Raw genomic sequence first — 13,917 nt, 5'->3', positions numbered from 1 at the left:
TTCCCGTACTGTGTTTTAGATTCACGGGGAGTAGAGACGATTAATAAATAAATTATGAACGCCCGGTACGCTTTACAAACTTGTACCGTGCACTCGTTATGTGGCAGCGCATTGCATTTCAGGTTAGTGAACTCTCTGCCAACTTCTAAGGGAATTGCTGATTGAAATTCTCAGGATCTCAAACCATCAAGATCTCAAGATTCAAAGCTCTCAGGATCCCAAACTCCCAAGATTCCGAGCCCTCAAAAATCACAAGCTCTCATGACCCCAAGGCCTCAAGCTCTCAGGATCCAAAGCTCTCAGGATCTCAAGCACTCAAGACCCTAAGCCCTCAGAATTTCAAGCTCTCAAAATCCTCAAGATCTCATGATCCCAAGCTCCTCAAGATTCAAAGCTCTCAGGATCCCAAGCACTCACGGCTCCAAGCTCTCAGAATGTCAAGCTCTGAAAATCCCAAGCTTTCAAGATCCCGATACGTCAACCCCAGAAAAAATATCGTTTCCTACCTTGAACTGGCGCGTAGATGTTGAGATACAGGCAATCCTCGCTCTGGTTCCTCAAGTAGGGCAGCAGTCGCCTGAGATACTCGACCCTGCCCCTAGGCATCTTGTCGCTGAGCTCAGGGAGCTTCTGCGGGCACACGGGCCCGAACTTGTCGGCCACCTTGACGCCGTGCCAGAGAGCACCGCTGACAGGCGGCATGAACCTCAACGAGCCGGTCGGCGGCGACGCGTAAGGGACGCCGCGGAACACCTCGACGCCCTCGAGGTGGCGATCGAGGGTCACGATAATGCCCGACAGTTCTCCATACTTTGTCCTGACGATCCTCGAGCTGAGCTCGGCGCTGGCTGACGCCAGTACGAGACCGAGCAGCGCAAGGATCGACGACGTCATCTTAGTTCGCGCCCTTCAAACCCCGTCCCCACGCCTGGTGCTCAGTGGATCCTCCTGAAACCTTTCATCCCTTGGTCCTAGCCACCCCCTGAGGCCGGTACGTGAGCTATCGTGCCCGCCTCGTAACCGCTAGGACCAGGAGCGCCTCCAGGATGCATCAGTGATCTCCACGATCAGCGTCAGGACTCTCCCAACTCTCTTGCGGTCTAACGATCCCAAACTCGCTCCGAAGGCTCACGTCATCCTTCGATCCTCGATATCACTGCGCGAATCTGGTCCCAAGAACTAACGGGACCTACGAGGTTAGTCCGGGAGCCGAGTCTCCCCTTCGCGATGTTTGGCTAGCTATATTGGCTCAAGAAACGCGCTGACGGTTCTCGACGAGAGTCAACACGCGGCCGTAGACATCCTCGACTCAGCGTTCTGATAGGTAAATAGTCGAGAACTTGGCGCTGCAGACTCCGAGATCCTCGAGCTTCCGATTCTATTCCATTCGACAGGATGTATCCTGAAAATGGGACATTGGATTCTTGGGGAAAAAATCTTCTGGTTCCAGAGACTCTCCTCGAGTCAGTCTTCGAGGAGCAAGCCTTGATTCCTGATTATAAGGAACATTATTGAATTGCCTTCCGAGACTAAGTTGAGGTTCGAATTATTGACTTCGATGTGTGTGGATCGAGTTACAGGAAGACGATCTCATTTCTAATGGCATGCTTGACGTGTCGGTAAAGATAAAACGCGCCAGCTCTGATGACGGACAGGAGAAAACTACCCCTGGGATGTTTAACGGTCCGCTTCATCCTTACGAGCCAGCTTCCCGAAGAAGCCTGAGGAATGAAAACACCGGATCCCGTGTTGAATCGCGTCCACGGTAACCACGAGATGCTTTACTCCCCAACTAGACTCCTTATGGACGGACAGGCGTTTCCCCAAGTCGTCCCTTTCTGGTCTTACGAGCACATTCGTCGATTTCTGGAGGAGTTCTCGGATTCGACATGGAGAAGTGAACTAGCCGAGGCAACTTCGAGGAACCGCGATCCGAATACACCAACTCCGATCACTTTAGAATCACTGTCACACTGTCGCGATCATCGTCCTCAGCTGAATAGGAAACCGTCCAAGACTTGTTCTGCTGAACTAACTCTCGTCAGGTATAACTGTTAATGGATCAGGGATTTAGAAAACGATTGATGCTTTCAGATCAGGTGCATTGGTGCGGTGGTTTTCACAAATACTTTGGGGCTTCTTGTTGCATCTTACTGTAGTAGCGATAGATGTGTCCTGTTACTAATCTTGACGTAACACAAGTGCACTTGGTTTCGAACTGACCTTTCGTTGGTCTTGGATAGTAGCTTTGAAATGACGTACTCTGTCACTAATCTAGGAGTTGGTCTAGTTCTGGCAAACTTGTGACAGCTGGCTTTGGGAGCCGGCTGAAGCTTCCTGCGACTGATCCAGACGCACTCGGGCCTTCTGTCGCTTAAGCTATCCTCCGTTTCTGGATCAGTGAACTGTCTCTCTGCTCCTGAATCTCAAGACTCAATTGCGTTCACTCAATTGTGCTTGATCCTGTTTTACTGAACTTTCTCTCTGTTCTTGGGTCTCGATTAGCTTGGAATCTTGAGTGATAATTTCTTTCATAGGTGTCCTGTTTCCCTCATAAGGGATCCTGTGTTTTTGTTTCTAGATCTCACTTGCCTTGTACATCTGATCGAAGTTTCTCGATACCAATCCAGGTGCACTCAGTCTCGATTTCCTGACCCTTGCCTACCTCCAACCCATACCTAGTCTCAACTGACGCTTCCACTTGTAATTCTAAGCTCACCAGGTCCCTTTACCCCAAACTTCGTCTGCCTCCAACCCCCAACTGGCCTCAACAAACCACCCGATGCATCCAGATACCACTCGGTCTCGGTTTATCCCCGAACTCCCCTTCGAACGCCTCGAGGACCGATTGATCCTGCAACGCAGGATCGCGTACGCGTCCTCACGCAGCCCTCCCGATGCCAACTCGCCGAGAAGTTGACACACGCGGACACTGGACCCGCGCACTATTCGACGGTCTCACGCACTGCACTCCCGGGTCGTCCTGTGATCCCTGTCACGTGGACCCGGCATTACGCAATCGGGATCCACGTAGATCGCGAGTATCGCGGGCGAAGAGGGAGTTAGAAGACGAGTCGCGGCCGCGGAACGCGCTGGACCAGAGGAGCCGATGTTGCCGTCAGTTCGACCTCGGGCAGACTGGCGTCAAGCGACTTGGCTCGCGAGGAGATGCGCATGCCCGCGCAAACACTCACCCACCCCTCACGGGCCATGGGCGTAAGTCCACGAACGCAGTCGATACGGCAGAGGGGATCGATCGGCAATAGCAGGGAACTGGTTCGTGTCTGAGACGCGTGGTGGCCGTCTGGCTGGTCGCGCGCCACCCAGGACGAAAACCGCGCCACAATTAGGACGATTAGAGCGAAGATTACCATGGACCTCTTATTAGATCGTGCAGGTGTTGGGAAGTGAGTAGAAAAATCCTTCTTGTGGATTTTCTTCAGCCGTTGGAAAATGTCTGTGATCATTTTAATCCCCATAAAATCAATTAGCGAACTCGTTATGTATCCTGGTGAACTAAAACTTGTTAAACTCTGTTAGAAAATACAAAAGATCCACTAAAGAATAAAGGGGTTAGAAGACGGTGCAAATCCACGTCCGATTTGATCTTGTTTCAAAGTTTTAACCATACTTGCGTTGCCACGATCCTTCTACTAAACTGGACTAACATAACTAGTTCCATGTAACTGTTTGCAAACAGAACCTGATACCCTGTGTATGCTCTCGCTGATTATTTTGCAAACATTGTCTCATCGCATTCTACAAGCCCTGAGCCATTTCGGTTCGCTGTCCGCGGTAGGGGCGTGACGTGTTGAAGCTTGTGATTACAATATCGCGATACTTTGCTTTCAAAGTGATAATGGAGGCTAATGTTCGTCGCGTAGGTATCGTATTCAACGTTATATCGTACCGAGAAAAGTAACAGTTTCAATGATCATTTGCTGTTTACACTAGGGAACATTCGAACGGACGTTGTTACTGAAGTACGGTCACGTACATTCAAACAGGGTGGTAATTTACCGTCCCTCTTGTTAAATATTGCATCCACGAAATATCTTCTGTATGCTGCCTATTGATAATTGAAATTATTAGGTAAACAATATTGTACTACGAATTGAAAACGTTTGAAAGAAGGCAGACGGCGAAGAAAGGTTTTTAGTTTAAAATTCGATTTAACAGTGGAGTAGTACACAAAATGAGCCATAAATCTCCACCTTTTTATTGCGAGCTTTAGACTATAACGTTTTCACCCTTGTAATAGCTTCGTTTTCGAATTCTGAAATAGACTATTTCACATTAAACATTTTTCACAGTACAAGGCTTGTATTAACCTCTGGAAATTTACGTTTTATTCTACAATTGAATTTAATCTCTACCATTGCTTTTATTCTCCACGGCTAACCCGTTTCATTCGAGTCAACTACTCGAAATACGGGGAACTTCTACATTAATTTAATTAAACTGTCCTCGTAACGCTAACGGTGTTTTATTTGTCCGAACCGCGATGTTTCTCGTCTTTCCAAAACAACGTGACGCGGATCTCGAAAACATTCTGCATTATCGAGGAGATACGATAGCAGGGCACGTGTACACGGCCTCGTTCTCCTATTCATTGTTCCCAATCACGCTGTTACGTAGATGATCACGAGCGCCAGAGGACAAAATAAAGAACACGCGATGCGTGGAGGAAAATTGGAATATCAGGTATGTACGACGGGTAAACTTTATAACGAGAATTTCAGGGAAGAATGACTACAAGCGCGGTCGATTTCTTCGCAAAGTTTCGCTGTGTACTCAGCCTTGTGCACGTAGTTTACCGCGTAGTTGTCCTCGTTAACGAACTTCGATGCTCGCTAAGCTTCCTTTTCAAAACAGAGGGCCCTTCGGTATTTTTTTTTTTATCGTCGAGCATCGAATTAGATCCGACCGCGAGCAACGCACCAGCCTAATGACGTCGATGTTAACAAGCGAGCAAACCGTCGCCACCCTCCTGAACTGTGGATTACTTTTACAATTTCACAAAGGTTCGTTAGGACAACAGATTACACTCTTTTGTTAATTAATTTTTAATAAGCTGGACCGGATTACTCGTTTTGTCAGTCGGTGGAATTTAAGAGGAGAAGGATTCTACTTCGAAGATTGATAGCTTTAAGGATCTGAAATAGAGGAAGTGTCTCCTTGAAAAGGACACAAAAGTCTTCTCCTTCTTGGATAGGTCTGAGCTGGATATGTTAAACGAAATAAATAAAAGAAAATTGACCATGGAATTCTTAATATAAAATAAAGAATAACCTCATCCACTTTGATAAACCTCTCACCTTTCTTGGTTGAGCCTTGATTAGTTGACTCAACCGCCAAAGATGAAAGGACAATTTCAGAGTGTCTACCCCAATTACTCCCACGCATGGATCAGGCTACTTCAGAAGGACGTAGTCGCAAGGACGAAGGGGAAACTTACCCTGGTATCAGGAACGTTAGGCGTTGTTATCTCGCGAAACGAGAGTGGGTGTAATTCAGAGGCTCTATCGCCCCGTTGCTCGAAGGTGTTATCGCGAAAGCTGTCAAGCGTAGTCCTTGCCTATGCGACTGGCTCCTCGATCCTGCGCCAATTAAAACAGCGATACTGCGACTGTGTACCGTGCATTGTTAACCCTTAATCGAAGTCGTTACTTGTGAGAAAGTTTTCTATGTAATGTACATCTAACTCATTGCACTCGAGGGGAGACTTAAAAGTGACAGTCTTTGTTTCATAGGTTTCTAAAGTGGAACACTTTTAAGTAGTAGTATGATACTTTATTTTTACGACACTCTAAACATGGTAGAAGAAGGTTTCAGTCATCTAAATTGTTAGCTCTCTGAAATGTGACTGTCGTCGACTGCAAGGGGTTAATATTTCACACATAGCAACAGGGACCCCCTGCAATGAGATGATTAAATTGAACGTCGTCCCAGACGCGGCGTTCCGGTGCGCCAACTTTGCCAATGCTATTAACTCGTGTCCTAAGGCCAATGTCAGTCTCGCTACTCTTAATCACGAGGGCGCTGCGGAGCCTGCGTGTTGTGCCACGTCGAAAGCTGTGCGTAATTCAATCAACCCCCCTCTGACGAAACACTCTGCCTTAGGCCATCGAAATTTGGAACGAGGAGTTGAAAGAAACGCGATGGCCAAAGTTAGAAGAGCCTGTGGTTACTAGGGATTAACACTTGAACAAATGGAGTATTCAACGAGTGTTCACTGGGAACATGTGCTTTATCAAACAAACAAAAAATACAAATTTTTGAATATACTGCTCGAGAACCTCCTCCTTTCCTGATTCTGCAGTAAAATGAAACTGAGACCAAAGTGCGCACTGTTTACACATTGTAGCGATGGTTGTTGGTGAATCTGAGCGCACCTGAGCACGGACTCTGCGCGGAGGACCTATCCCGTTCATTGATGCTCTGATAAAGCGTAAGCCAGTCTACGGTGGCCCTTTCACGTCGATTAGCGTGGCCGTCATCGAGACTACTCAAAGCTGGGAACGTGGTTTTTATGGACACGGCGCGAATGAATGTCGCATAAAGGCAGCCGACGTTGATGCGGACGCGCGCCATTTCCGAGATTGCGATCGACAACGCCGACCTAGCTCTTGGCAAATCGCAACGAATACTCTTTGGGGGTCCTAGGTCAGCCCTCTGCGGGGAATTTTTTATCTGATTATGATCAGTCGTATATGCTGGAGTTTATTTGTACCGAGCGTATTCGTTGACTCGGTGTTTTATTAAAACTCGAAGCTGAGGAGTGGAAAAATTAAAACAGACACCGCGTTAAAATTAAAACATAGCTCCTTTGTTGTTCAATTTATAAATGTTCGGACGATCTACTCTCGCGAGAAAGGAGAACTCTGGAAAAAAATAAAAAATTGGTACTTTGCGTGGCGAAAGCTGGACAGAAACCAGCGACGCGAACGAGACGAACAGATCCCTGTCAAGGACACGATTATGATTCACTGCGCATGCGTTGTGACAAGAAGATTCCGTCGGTGGATTCAAATCGTTATGACTTATTCATTCCCGTTAAAGTACCTCGGCCCTGGTGGATGTCGCGCGGGAAAAAAAGGAAAGAGGGAACGGAGGAATTTATCTGAACGAGGTTCATTCCAGGCTGCCAGGGCCCTTCCATAAGGATAAAGGACATGTCCTGGAAACGGACGGTTCTTTACGAGGCCTTCTTGGTCCTGGCGTTTCACATCTCGCGGAGCACGGGCGTCGATCGATAACAATTTATAGCTTCGTCAAATCTGTCTTATACTGTCGTCGCTCGGAACGTTCCTCGTTTCCCCGCGCTCTAGAATACTGTAGAAAACGTCCCCAGCACTCGTTCGAATTTGTGAAACACCGCAGGACATTTCATTCCTGCGCACGTTTTCATTTATCGCTAGGGGAATCTTCGTCTCTTCGAATCTTCGGATTTATTAAATCCGCTGGAACAATCTATTTAAATGCGTAGCTGATAAATGCTTTTATCAAAAATATTTCGAGATAGTTTACTGGGTCTCTGACTCGCGAAATTAAAATATTAAAACTGAAATACAAAGCCAAAAGGAGCATCTGAAGGAAAATAATAAATGGGGAAGAACAAATACGATATACAGGTTATCACAAACTAATTTTATATTTCCGATCGAAACTGTTCCAACTTAAACCTACCTTGTAGAGCCTCACGAGAGAATTTCACAAGTGTACAGAGCATTGTCGATCACCAAGAAGCACCGAACCACTTTCACCTCTTCTTCTTCCAAAAATAATTTACGTACATCCAGAAGACTGATCTGCGATTCTTTATTTTAGGGAATTGTGTTCTGGCGGTACGTCACCATTGTCTCTGGTTCCACTTGGCGATCATTCCAGCGTCCAAGCCTTACCAGGCCCGTCCATCATCAATTTTTCTCCATGCGAAGGGCGTCCTTTATGCCGCGTGCATAAATTAATTTCGTCGCGTGAGCTCAATCGGACGACGTCTCTCGGCTGTCGCATAAATTCGTCGAAAATTCAAACGCGCGACGCGGAGGAAACGCGTCCCGCGAAACCGTTCCCTCCTTCCGAAGGTAGTTTATCGTCGTTGCTCGCACACGACCCGGAAACGAAATGGAAACGTTCGAACAAAAGCGGATTTCGTTTGCCACTTGACTTTTGCCAAACGGAACCCTCCCCAGGCGCTGGTCCCATCGGATCTACTCTTATCCTTTCGAATCTATCATGTTGACTCGACCAAACGAGGTAGTTTTTGTTTCCTTCGTTAGGATTACGGATAGATGACAAATGAAATAACCTGACAAGTAGATTTCAAGAACTCTGAGCATTTTCTATTTAAATATTAACGATAGTGACATTTTTTTTATGAAAGAATTAATAGACTATTTCCATTTAAGGTGAAATAATATTAATAACAGAGATAAGTATAAAAAGAAAAATATTCAAATCAGGGTCTACTAATTAAATCACAGAAATACACGGAAATTATTAACCAAACGAACTTACTCTTACTCCTATCGTGGATTAAACAACCGTACCGGATACACTCGTCCTGTGAAACGCGTTCAAATCATTTTCAGATATCTATCTCACGCTCTGCTGGGCTAAACTCGAGATGAATTCATACTGACTCGACCAGATCGCTGGGGCGTGGGTAAAGAACGCACGGGGAAGATTGTAAACTCTCTCCACGCGGATTAAACACGCGGAAGGACGATCGAGGGCTCTCGTAGTTGAAAGAAATTTCATTTTCGCTGGGTTGGAGCCTGAAATCGCTGACAACGCGTCGGAGATTCAGCGATTATTCGCAAAACTTCCCTGCTTCGGCGAGTTTACGCGCGGACAGGCCTCGCTCGGACCCTTTGACGTAATCTGCGCACGCCGAGGGCGAGCTACAAGGACGATCGCAGGTTTAGGAGCTAATTAAAGTTTCTTGAAGTAGGCGAACTCCGCGGGCCATGGCGAGAGTATGCTAGAAACGAGCAAGAGACTAAATTACGCCATAGTGGAGAGACTACCACTATAAACTTAACTATTATTAAAAAAATGTTTGTAGCGAAGGGTTGCTTGCACTTTTTTTCTTTTCACAGGACGGTTTCTTTCATTGTGATATGGGTCACGAAAATATTTCATGTATGCTACAATCGAATATTAATACCACTCACTTCAATATTAAATGAATATCCCATTTATCAAATTCAATACCGTATATCGCTATCGATATCCCGAATGAAAAACGTGAAAGCGTCAAGTTTGCTGATTTATTATATTCGCAAGCTCCAGTATGAATTATATTTAAAAAAAAGTATTCTCATCGCACATTTTCCAAAGCAATTGAACTTAATAACTGATCTTTGTTGGAGGAAACGATATTGCTGTTCCCAGGAACTTGGTTCGTACCATTTTCGCTTGGTTCTTCCTTTAGTTATGAAAACACTTTCAGAGATCTCCGTACATTTTACAACGAGGCCAGAACGAAGGGGACAAGACGAGGGAACAGTCTTTAAGGGAACTTTCTCTCTCCCACCCTCGACTTTTCCCTCCTAGCGGTGTTTGCGTCCTCCCTCGGTCATTCTACGTGGAAATTACGTTCGTGAAAGAGTTTCATCGTCAACCAGAAGTACTTCTGTCCCGCGTTTCGTCGATGCTTGTACCGTTTGTTTCCGTATCGGCGACGATCCCTCGCGATAGAAACATAAATGGAGCGAGTGGACGAACCACGCGAGCTCGATTTCGAGTCGGAGAACAGTCGATATCGAGGCTATCATCGCGAGAACGGACTGGAGGATAGTTGTACGACGAATAATACGAAGAGATCCAAGCTAATCCTGGAAAAATCCGCTGTGAATGAAAGCCTTCCTTCCTCTTTTCATCCACCGTTTAATACTACCTGTTACGTATACTATTTCCCTCCAGTTATCATGCCGAGTTTCCAACCACGAACTCAAACAAGAGGTTTTTATATACATATAATTAGTGGCTGTAGCTTGAGGTATAAACGATGAATTAAAAAATAGTTGCTAAGCTGGAATAGTTCAAAGCTTTCATTCAAACGTGTAAATTTTATCTGCTGTTGATTCTTTACTGTGGAAAGCTTCGTTATCCCACGTGAAATTAAAAATAATATTTACGAGATCCTTATTTGAACAATACGCAGCTGTACGTAAGTGCTTTGTCGCAGTTAATATTACTGATGCTATTGTTTCTACTTGGAACAATTTATTAAGTTCGCATTCAAAGGAGCACGACCTCAAACTCGGCGAGCCTCCGTCAAAGGAGAATAACAAGAACTAGAGGAATTCCAAAAGCACGGAAGAAATCGTGTCACCAAAGGCTCTCCAACTCAGCTCAGCGAAGCACTAAGTGCGTCTAATTGCGGAACGCCGTCTACCCCTGAATAATACACTCTCGGAGCTTACTGGGAAGCCCGTGGTCCGGTCACAGCAAGTTTCTGCCTGTATAAAATACGACCACGCGAAAGGAACGGGGTATCGTGGACGATGGGTGGCGGATAATTAACCTCCATTTTTAAGACGACGCTCCGCGCCGGTTCGCGAACTTTTAACTCGCCAAGTCGCGTTATTAGAAACTGCTCTTTTCGTGCTTTCCAAGCCTCGTAAATCATGTTATCTTATTTTCGACCAATGTCGCGAATTTCCCCGAAAATTATAATCCACTTTGCAAATTCTCCTGTCGTATCTTTCCTTCCACCTCACCAGACCTGTATACAATAATTGCAATTGTTCGATCCAATTATATCGAATCCAAAACAGGTCGTGGCACTCGAAGAATATTTATTTTCCAGGAAGCATAAAGTTGAGAACCGAGGAAGATAAACAGGCTCGTATAGAACCGGAATTATGAGGAAGTTCGCGAAATTAGAACAGCAATTTGAACATCGTAATTCAGGAAACGCGGCACGGTCAATAGATTCTTCGCGGACTTTCAACGAGTTGAATTCAAAGTTTGTTTTCAGTACTAATTATTTTCACGTGCTCGTGAGCTTCTCCTTTCCAAAGTTGGAGCACCTTGCCTCTAAAATTCTACGATTAATACCCGGCTCCACTTGCCAAACACAGGAATTTCGTTCTTGGGAAATTAATCCTTAACTAGATCACTTACACTCGTGGTAGATTAAATTATAATGATTAAATTAAATGCAAGTTTTTTCAATCGTCATCTAAAAAGATATCTTAAATATATACACCACTAAATTCGAACCTTTTTTAAACTCGCAAACAATACTTTCTCTCATTGAATTCTATTAATTATAATATATCGAATCAGAACGTTCGAATTAACTCATCATATACTCCCGACCAATTAAAAACACATTCATTAACGTCGTATCGCGTGCTTCTCTTGCGTCCGCGACGCTTTGACCGTCGCCAAGGATTTTAGTTCACAAAAGAATTTCATTCGCCGCTCCCAAACACGATCCTCGCACCTTTCGAAACAATTTTTAACGGTTATCAGGGAATTTTTAACGTTTTAGGGAATCAGTTTAACGAATTCGCTGGCAAATGTTAACTCAACCGCTCCGAGATGAACCGTCACCTTTCAGGGAAAGCTTGACGCGCTACTTATTCGCGAGTCTGCCGACTGTTGCATTTGTTACATCCGCCTCTCGCTTACTCTCCAGGCAAATGCGTCAATATTCAAAATCGAATGGAGAGATGACAGGAAGATGCAAATATCTCCATGCCGTGGCGCGAATAAACATTTCGCGCCACCTTTCAAAGCGAAATTACCATCGGCATTACCATCGCGAGATCTTCGCTGCGGACGTTCCTCGACCTTTGACGGCCACCAAACGCGATCTTCAATCTTGTTTACCGGGGGGCGACGCTGCAGAGGGTCGGGGAATGGAATTAAGGGTGACTCGTTTGCATCGTCGAAGCACCCAGGAGTTCGACCTGGCGAGAAACGGTTGGGAGGGAGAAAAAAACGAGAAAAAAGATGGCGACTGAAAAGTCGCGAGAGGTTCGAGCTCAAAGGGTAGCGAGGGAAGTCGAAGAGCGTAAATTGGGCCGAGCACGAGCTGGGAGGTGCTCGCGACTGGATGCACAGGGGTCGATCAAGGTTCCATCCCCCTGCTCCACTTATTCGTCCTGACTTTATTGGCCGTGTACGCGAGCCAAGTTCACGAATCTTAGTTTCGAGAGTTTCGCGCCGTTGGTTCGACACCGGGGAATGAAACCGCGCGACCCCCGCGACCAGATATTCAACGAAACTTATTTATTTACGAGGCCCTGTTACACGGACCGTGGAGAGAAGAGCTGGAATGCTCCCTCGAGGGTGAGCAAGGTCGAAAGTCTCTTTTAGGGGTTGTTGCGGCTTCAATAAGAAAATCACGAGAATTAAGGTACAGTGTATGTCATACAATTATTATTGTAGAAAATTGCTCTACTTTCCAACAAGAGGGAGGCTCTCCTATATTTCTCTAAACGTTAGAACTCGTCCTCGACCACCTCGTTTACCTTTTTCCCTAATCGATGTCAAGGGAGGAATTAATCAGGGGCGAGAATCCCAAACGAGACCGTCGGAGGGCTTCGATACATGACAGATATGACCGAGATTACTCGTGAAGGGAGAGACACGGAAGACATCCGACCAGGGCAGAGCTCCAAGAAGGGGTGGACGGATAGGGGTGGAAGAGATTCGACCCAAGAGAAGAAAGTCGACGGAGTGTGACGCGGAGAGTTCGTGCCTGGACTGTCAAACATTCAAATCCGAGGAATCGATGGAAGATCTTGACAGGAAAACCAAGGATTCTACGGGCTTCTACTTTGGACGAGGGGGTGAGAGAAGAGGACCCCTGTGGTGCCTTCTTTCAAGCTTCCTGCGCCCCGGTGTTATACTTTACCTACTTTACAAGATTTCCGCGCCTCGATAACCGGCGCGTCGACGTTCTTCTGGTTCCTCGAGGACGTGGCATCGGTTCCTCGTGAAAATCGAGATCGAACGTGCTCTACTTTTCTGGTTGCAGTTGTCACTCTCTGCAAGCCACTGAGATTCTCTCCCTTGAAGCGTCTGTGTTGTATATCGAGTTCCATCTGACGAAATTTCGACGTGGACATTTATTTTGGCGCTTCGACTTCGAGCTGTGAGAAAAAAGGATGATTTAAAAATATCTTGGTAACATTGGGGTACGATATCAGTGCACAAATCGATTAGCCCTATGAAACACAAAGCTGAGAAAATATATATAATATAATATAAATTCAAATAAATATTGTAAAATACATACATACGGATGTAGCTTTCATCTAACAGTGAATGGCTCATATAAGCATATATTATTTTTCAAAAATATATTTTGTGCCTTTCACAATCTAATCAAATAAGCAATTCATATATTTCATGATGTCAGAGGATTTATCTCGCGTAATATGCAACAAGACAAATGTTCAGTTAATAATCAACCCTGACAGTTCAAATGTAAAACACGTACACTATCGCAGAGATTTAATAATACTTCCATGTACATTTCGTCCGAACGTTTATAATTTCCCTCGGAATGATTTTGCATGTAATAAATTCCCGAGCATAGCGTGCGCCACTTGAAGTTCCTTAAGCGATTTTAAAGCGACGCAGATGACACGGAATTTTATCAGAGGAACTCGCGTGTGTACCCCGGACGCGGGGGAAATTTCATTTAAATTTCATTTAAATCCCAGATTTCGTCTTCGAGATAAAGAACGTAATCTACTCATAATACCGAAAGTTACAAGGGTTCTCCAGGGATTAATATCTGCCGAGAAAGTGGATTACACGGATTCCCTTGTCACGGACCTATGTGGCCGGTACGTCGTGAAAATTTGAACACCTTTCGCGAGCTAATTCATCTCTATCATACGCCACAGTCACGCATGGCGCGGAAGATAACCGACAATCGACCTA

At 45.4% G+C, this 13,917-nt stretch overlaps 1 protein-coding gene across 1 annotated transcript in view; it reads right to left on the bottom strand.

Moving 5' to 3' along the window:
* Window positions 1-3,112, bottom strand: part of LOC128873435 (neuroligin-4, Y-linked) — a 267,974-nt gene extending 264,862 nt beyond the window's left edge. Inside the window, exon 1 of the mRNA XM_054117021.1 lies at window positions 507-3,112. Within this exon, the coding sequence (XP_053972996.1) occupies window positions 507-894 (388 nt within the window). The 5' untranslated portion in view covers window positions 895-3,112. The remainder of the gene's footprint in view (window positions 1-506) is intronic.
* Window positions 3,113-13,917: the final 10,805 nt, after the last annotated feature.

Source organism: Hylaeus volcanicus, chromosome 3 (genome assembly GCF_026283585.1).
Source record: "Hylaeus volcanicus isolate JK05 chromosome 3, UHH_iyHylVolc1.0_haploid, whole genome shotgun sequence".
NCBI classification, from domain to species: Eukaryota; Metazoa; Arthropoda; class Insecta; order Hymenoptera; family Colletidae; genus Hylaeus; species Hylaeus volcanicus.
Note: the sequence above shows the minus strand (reverse complement) of the source record. Positions and strands in the feature narration are given on the sequence as shown.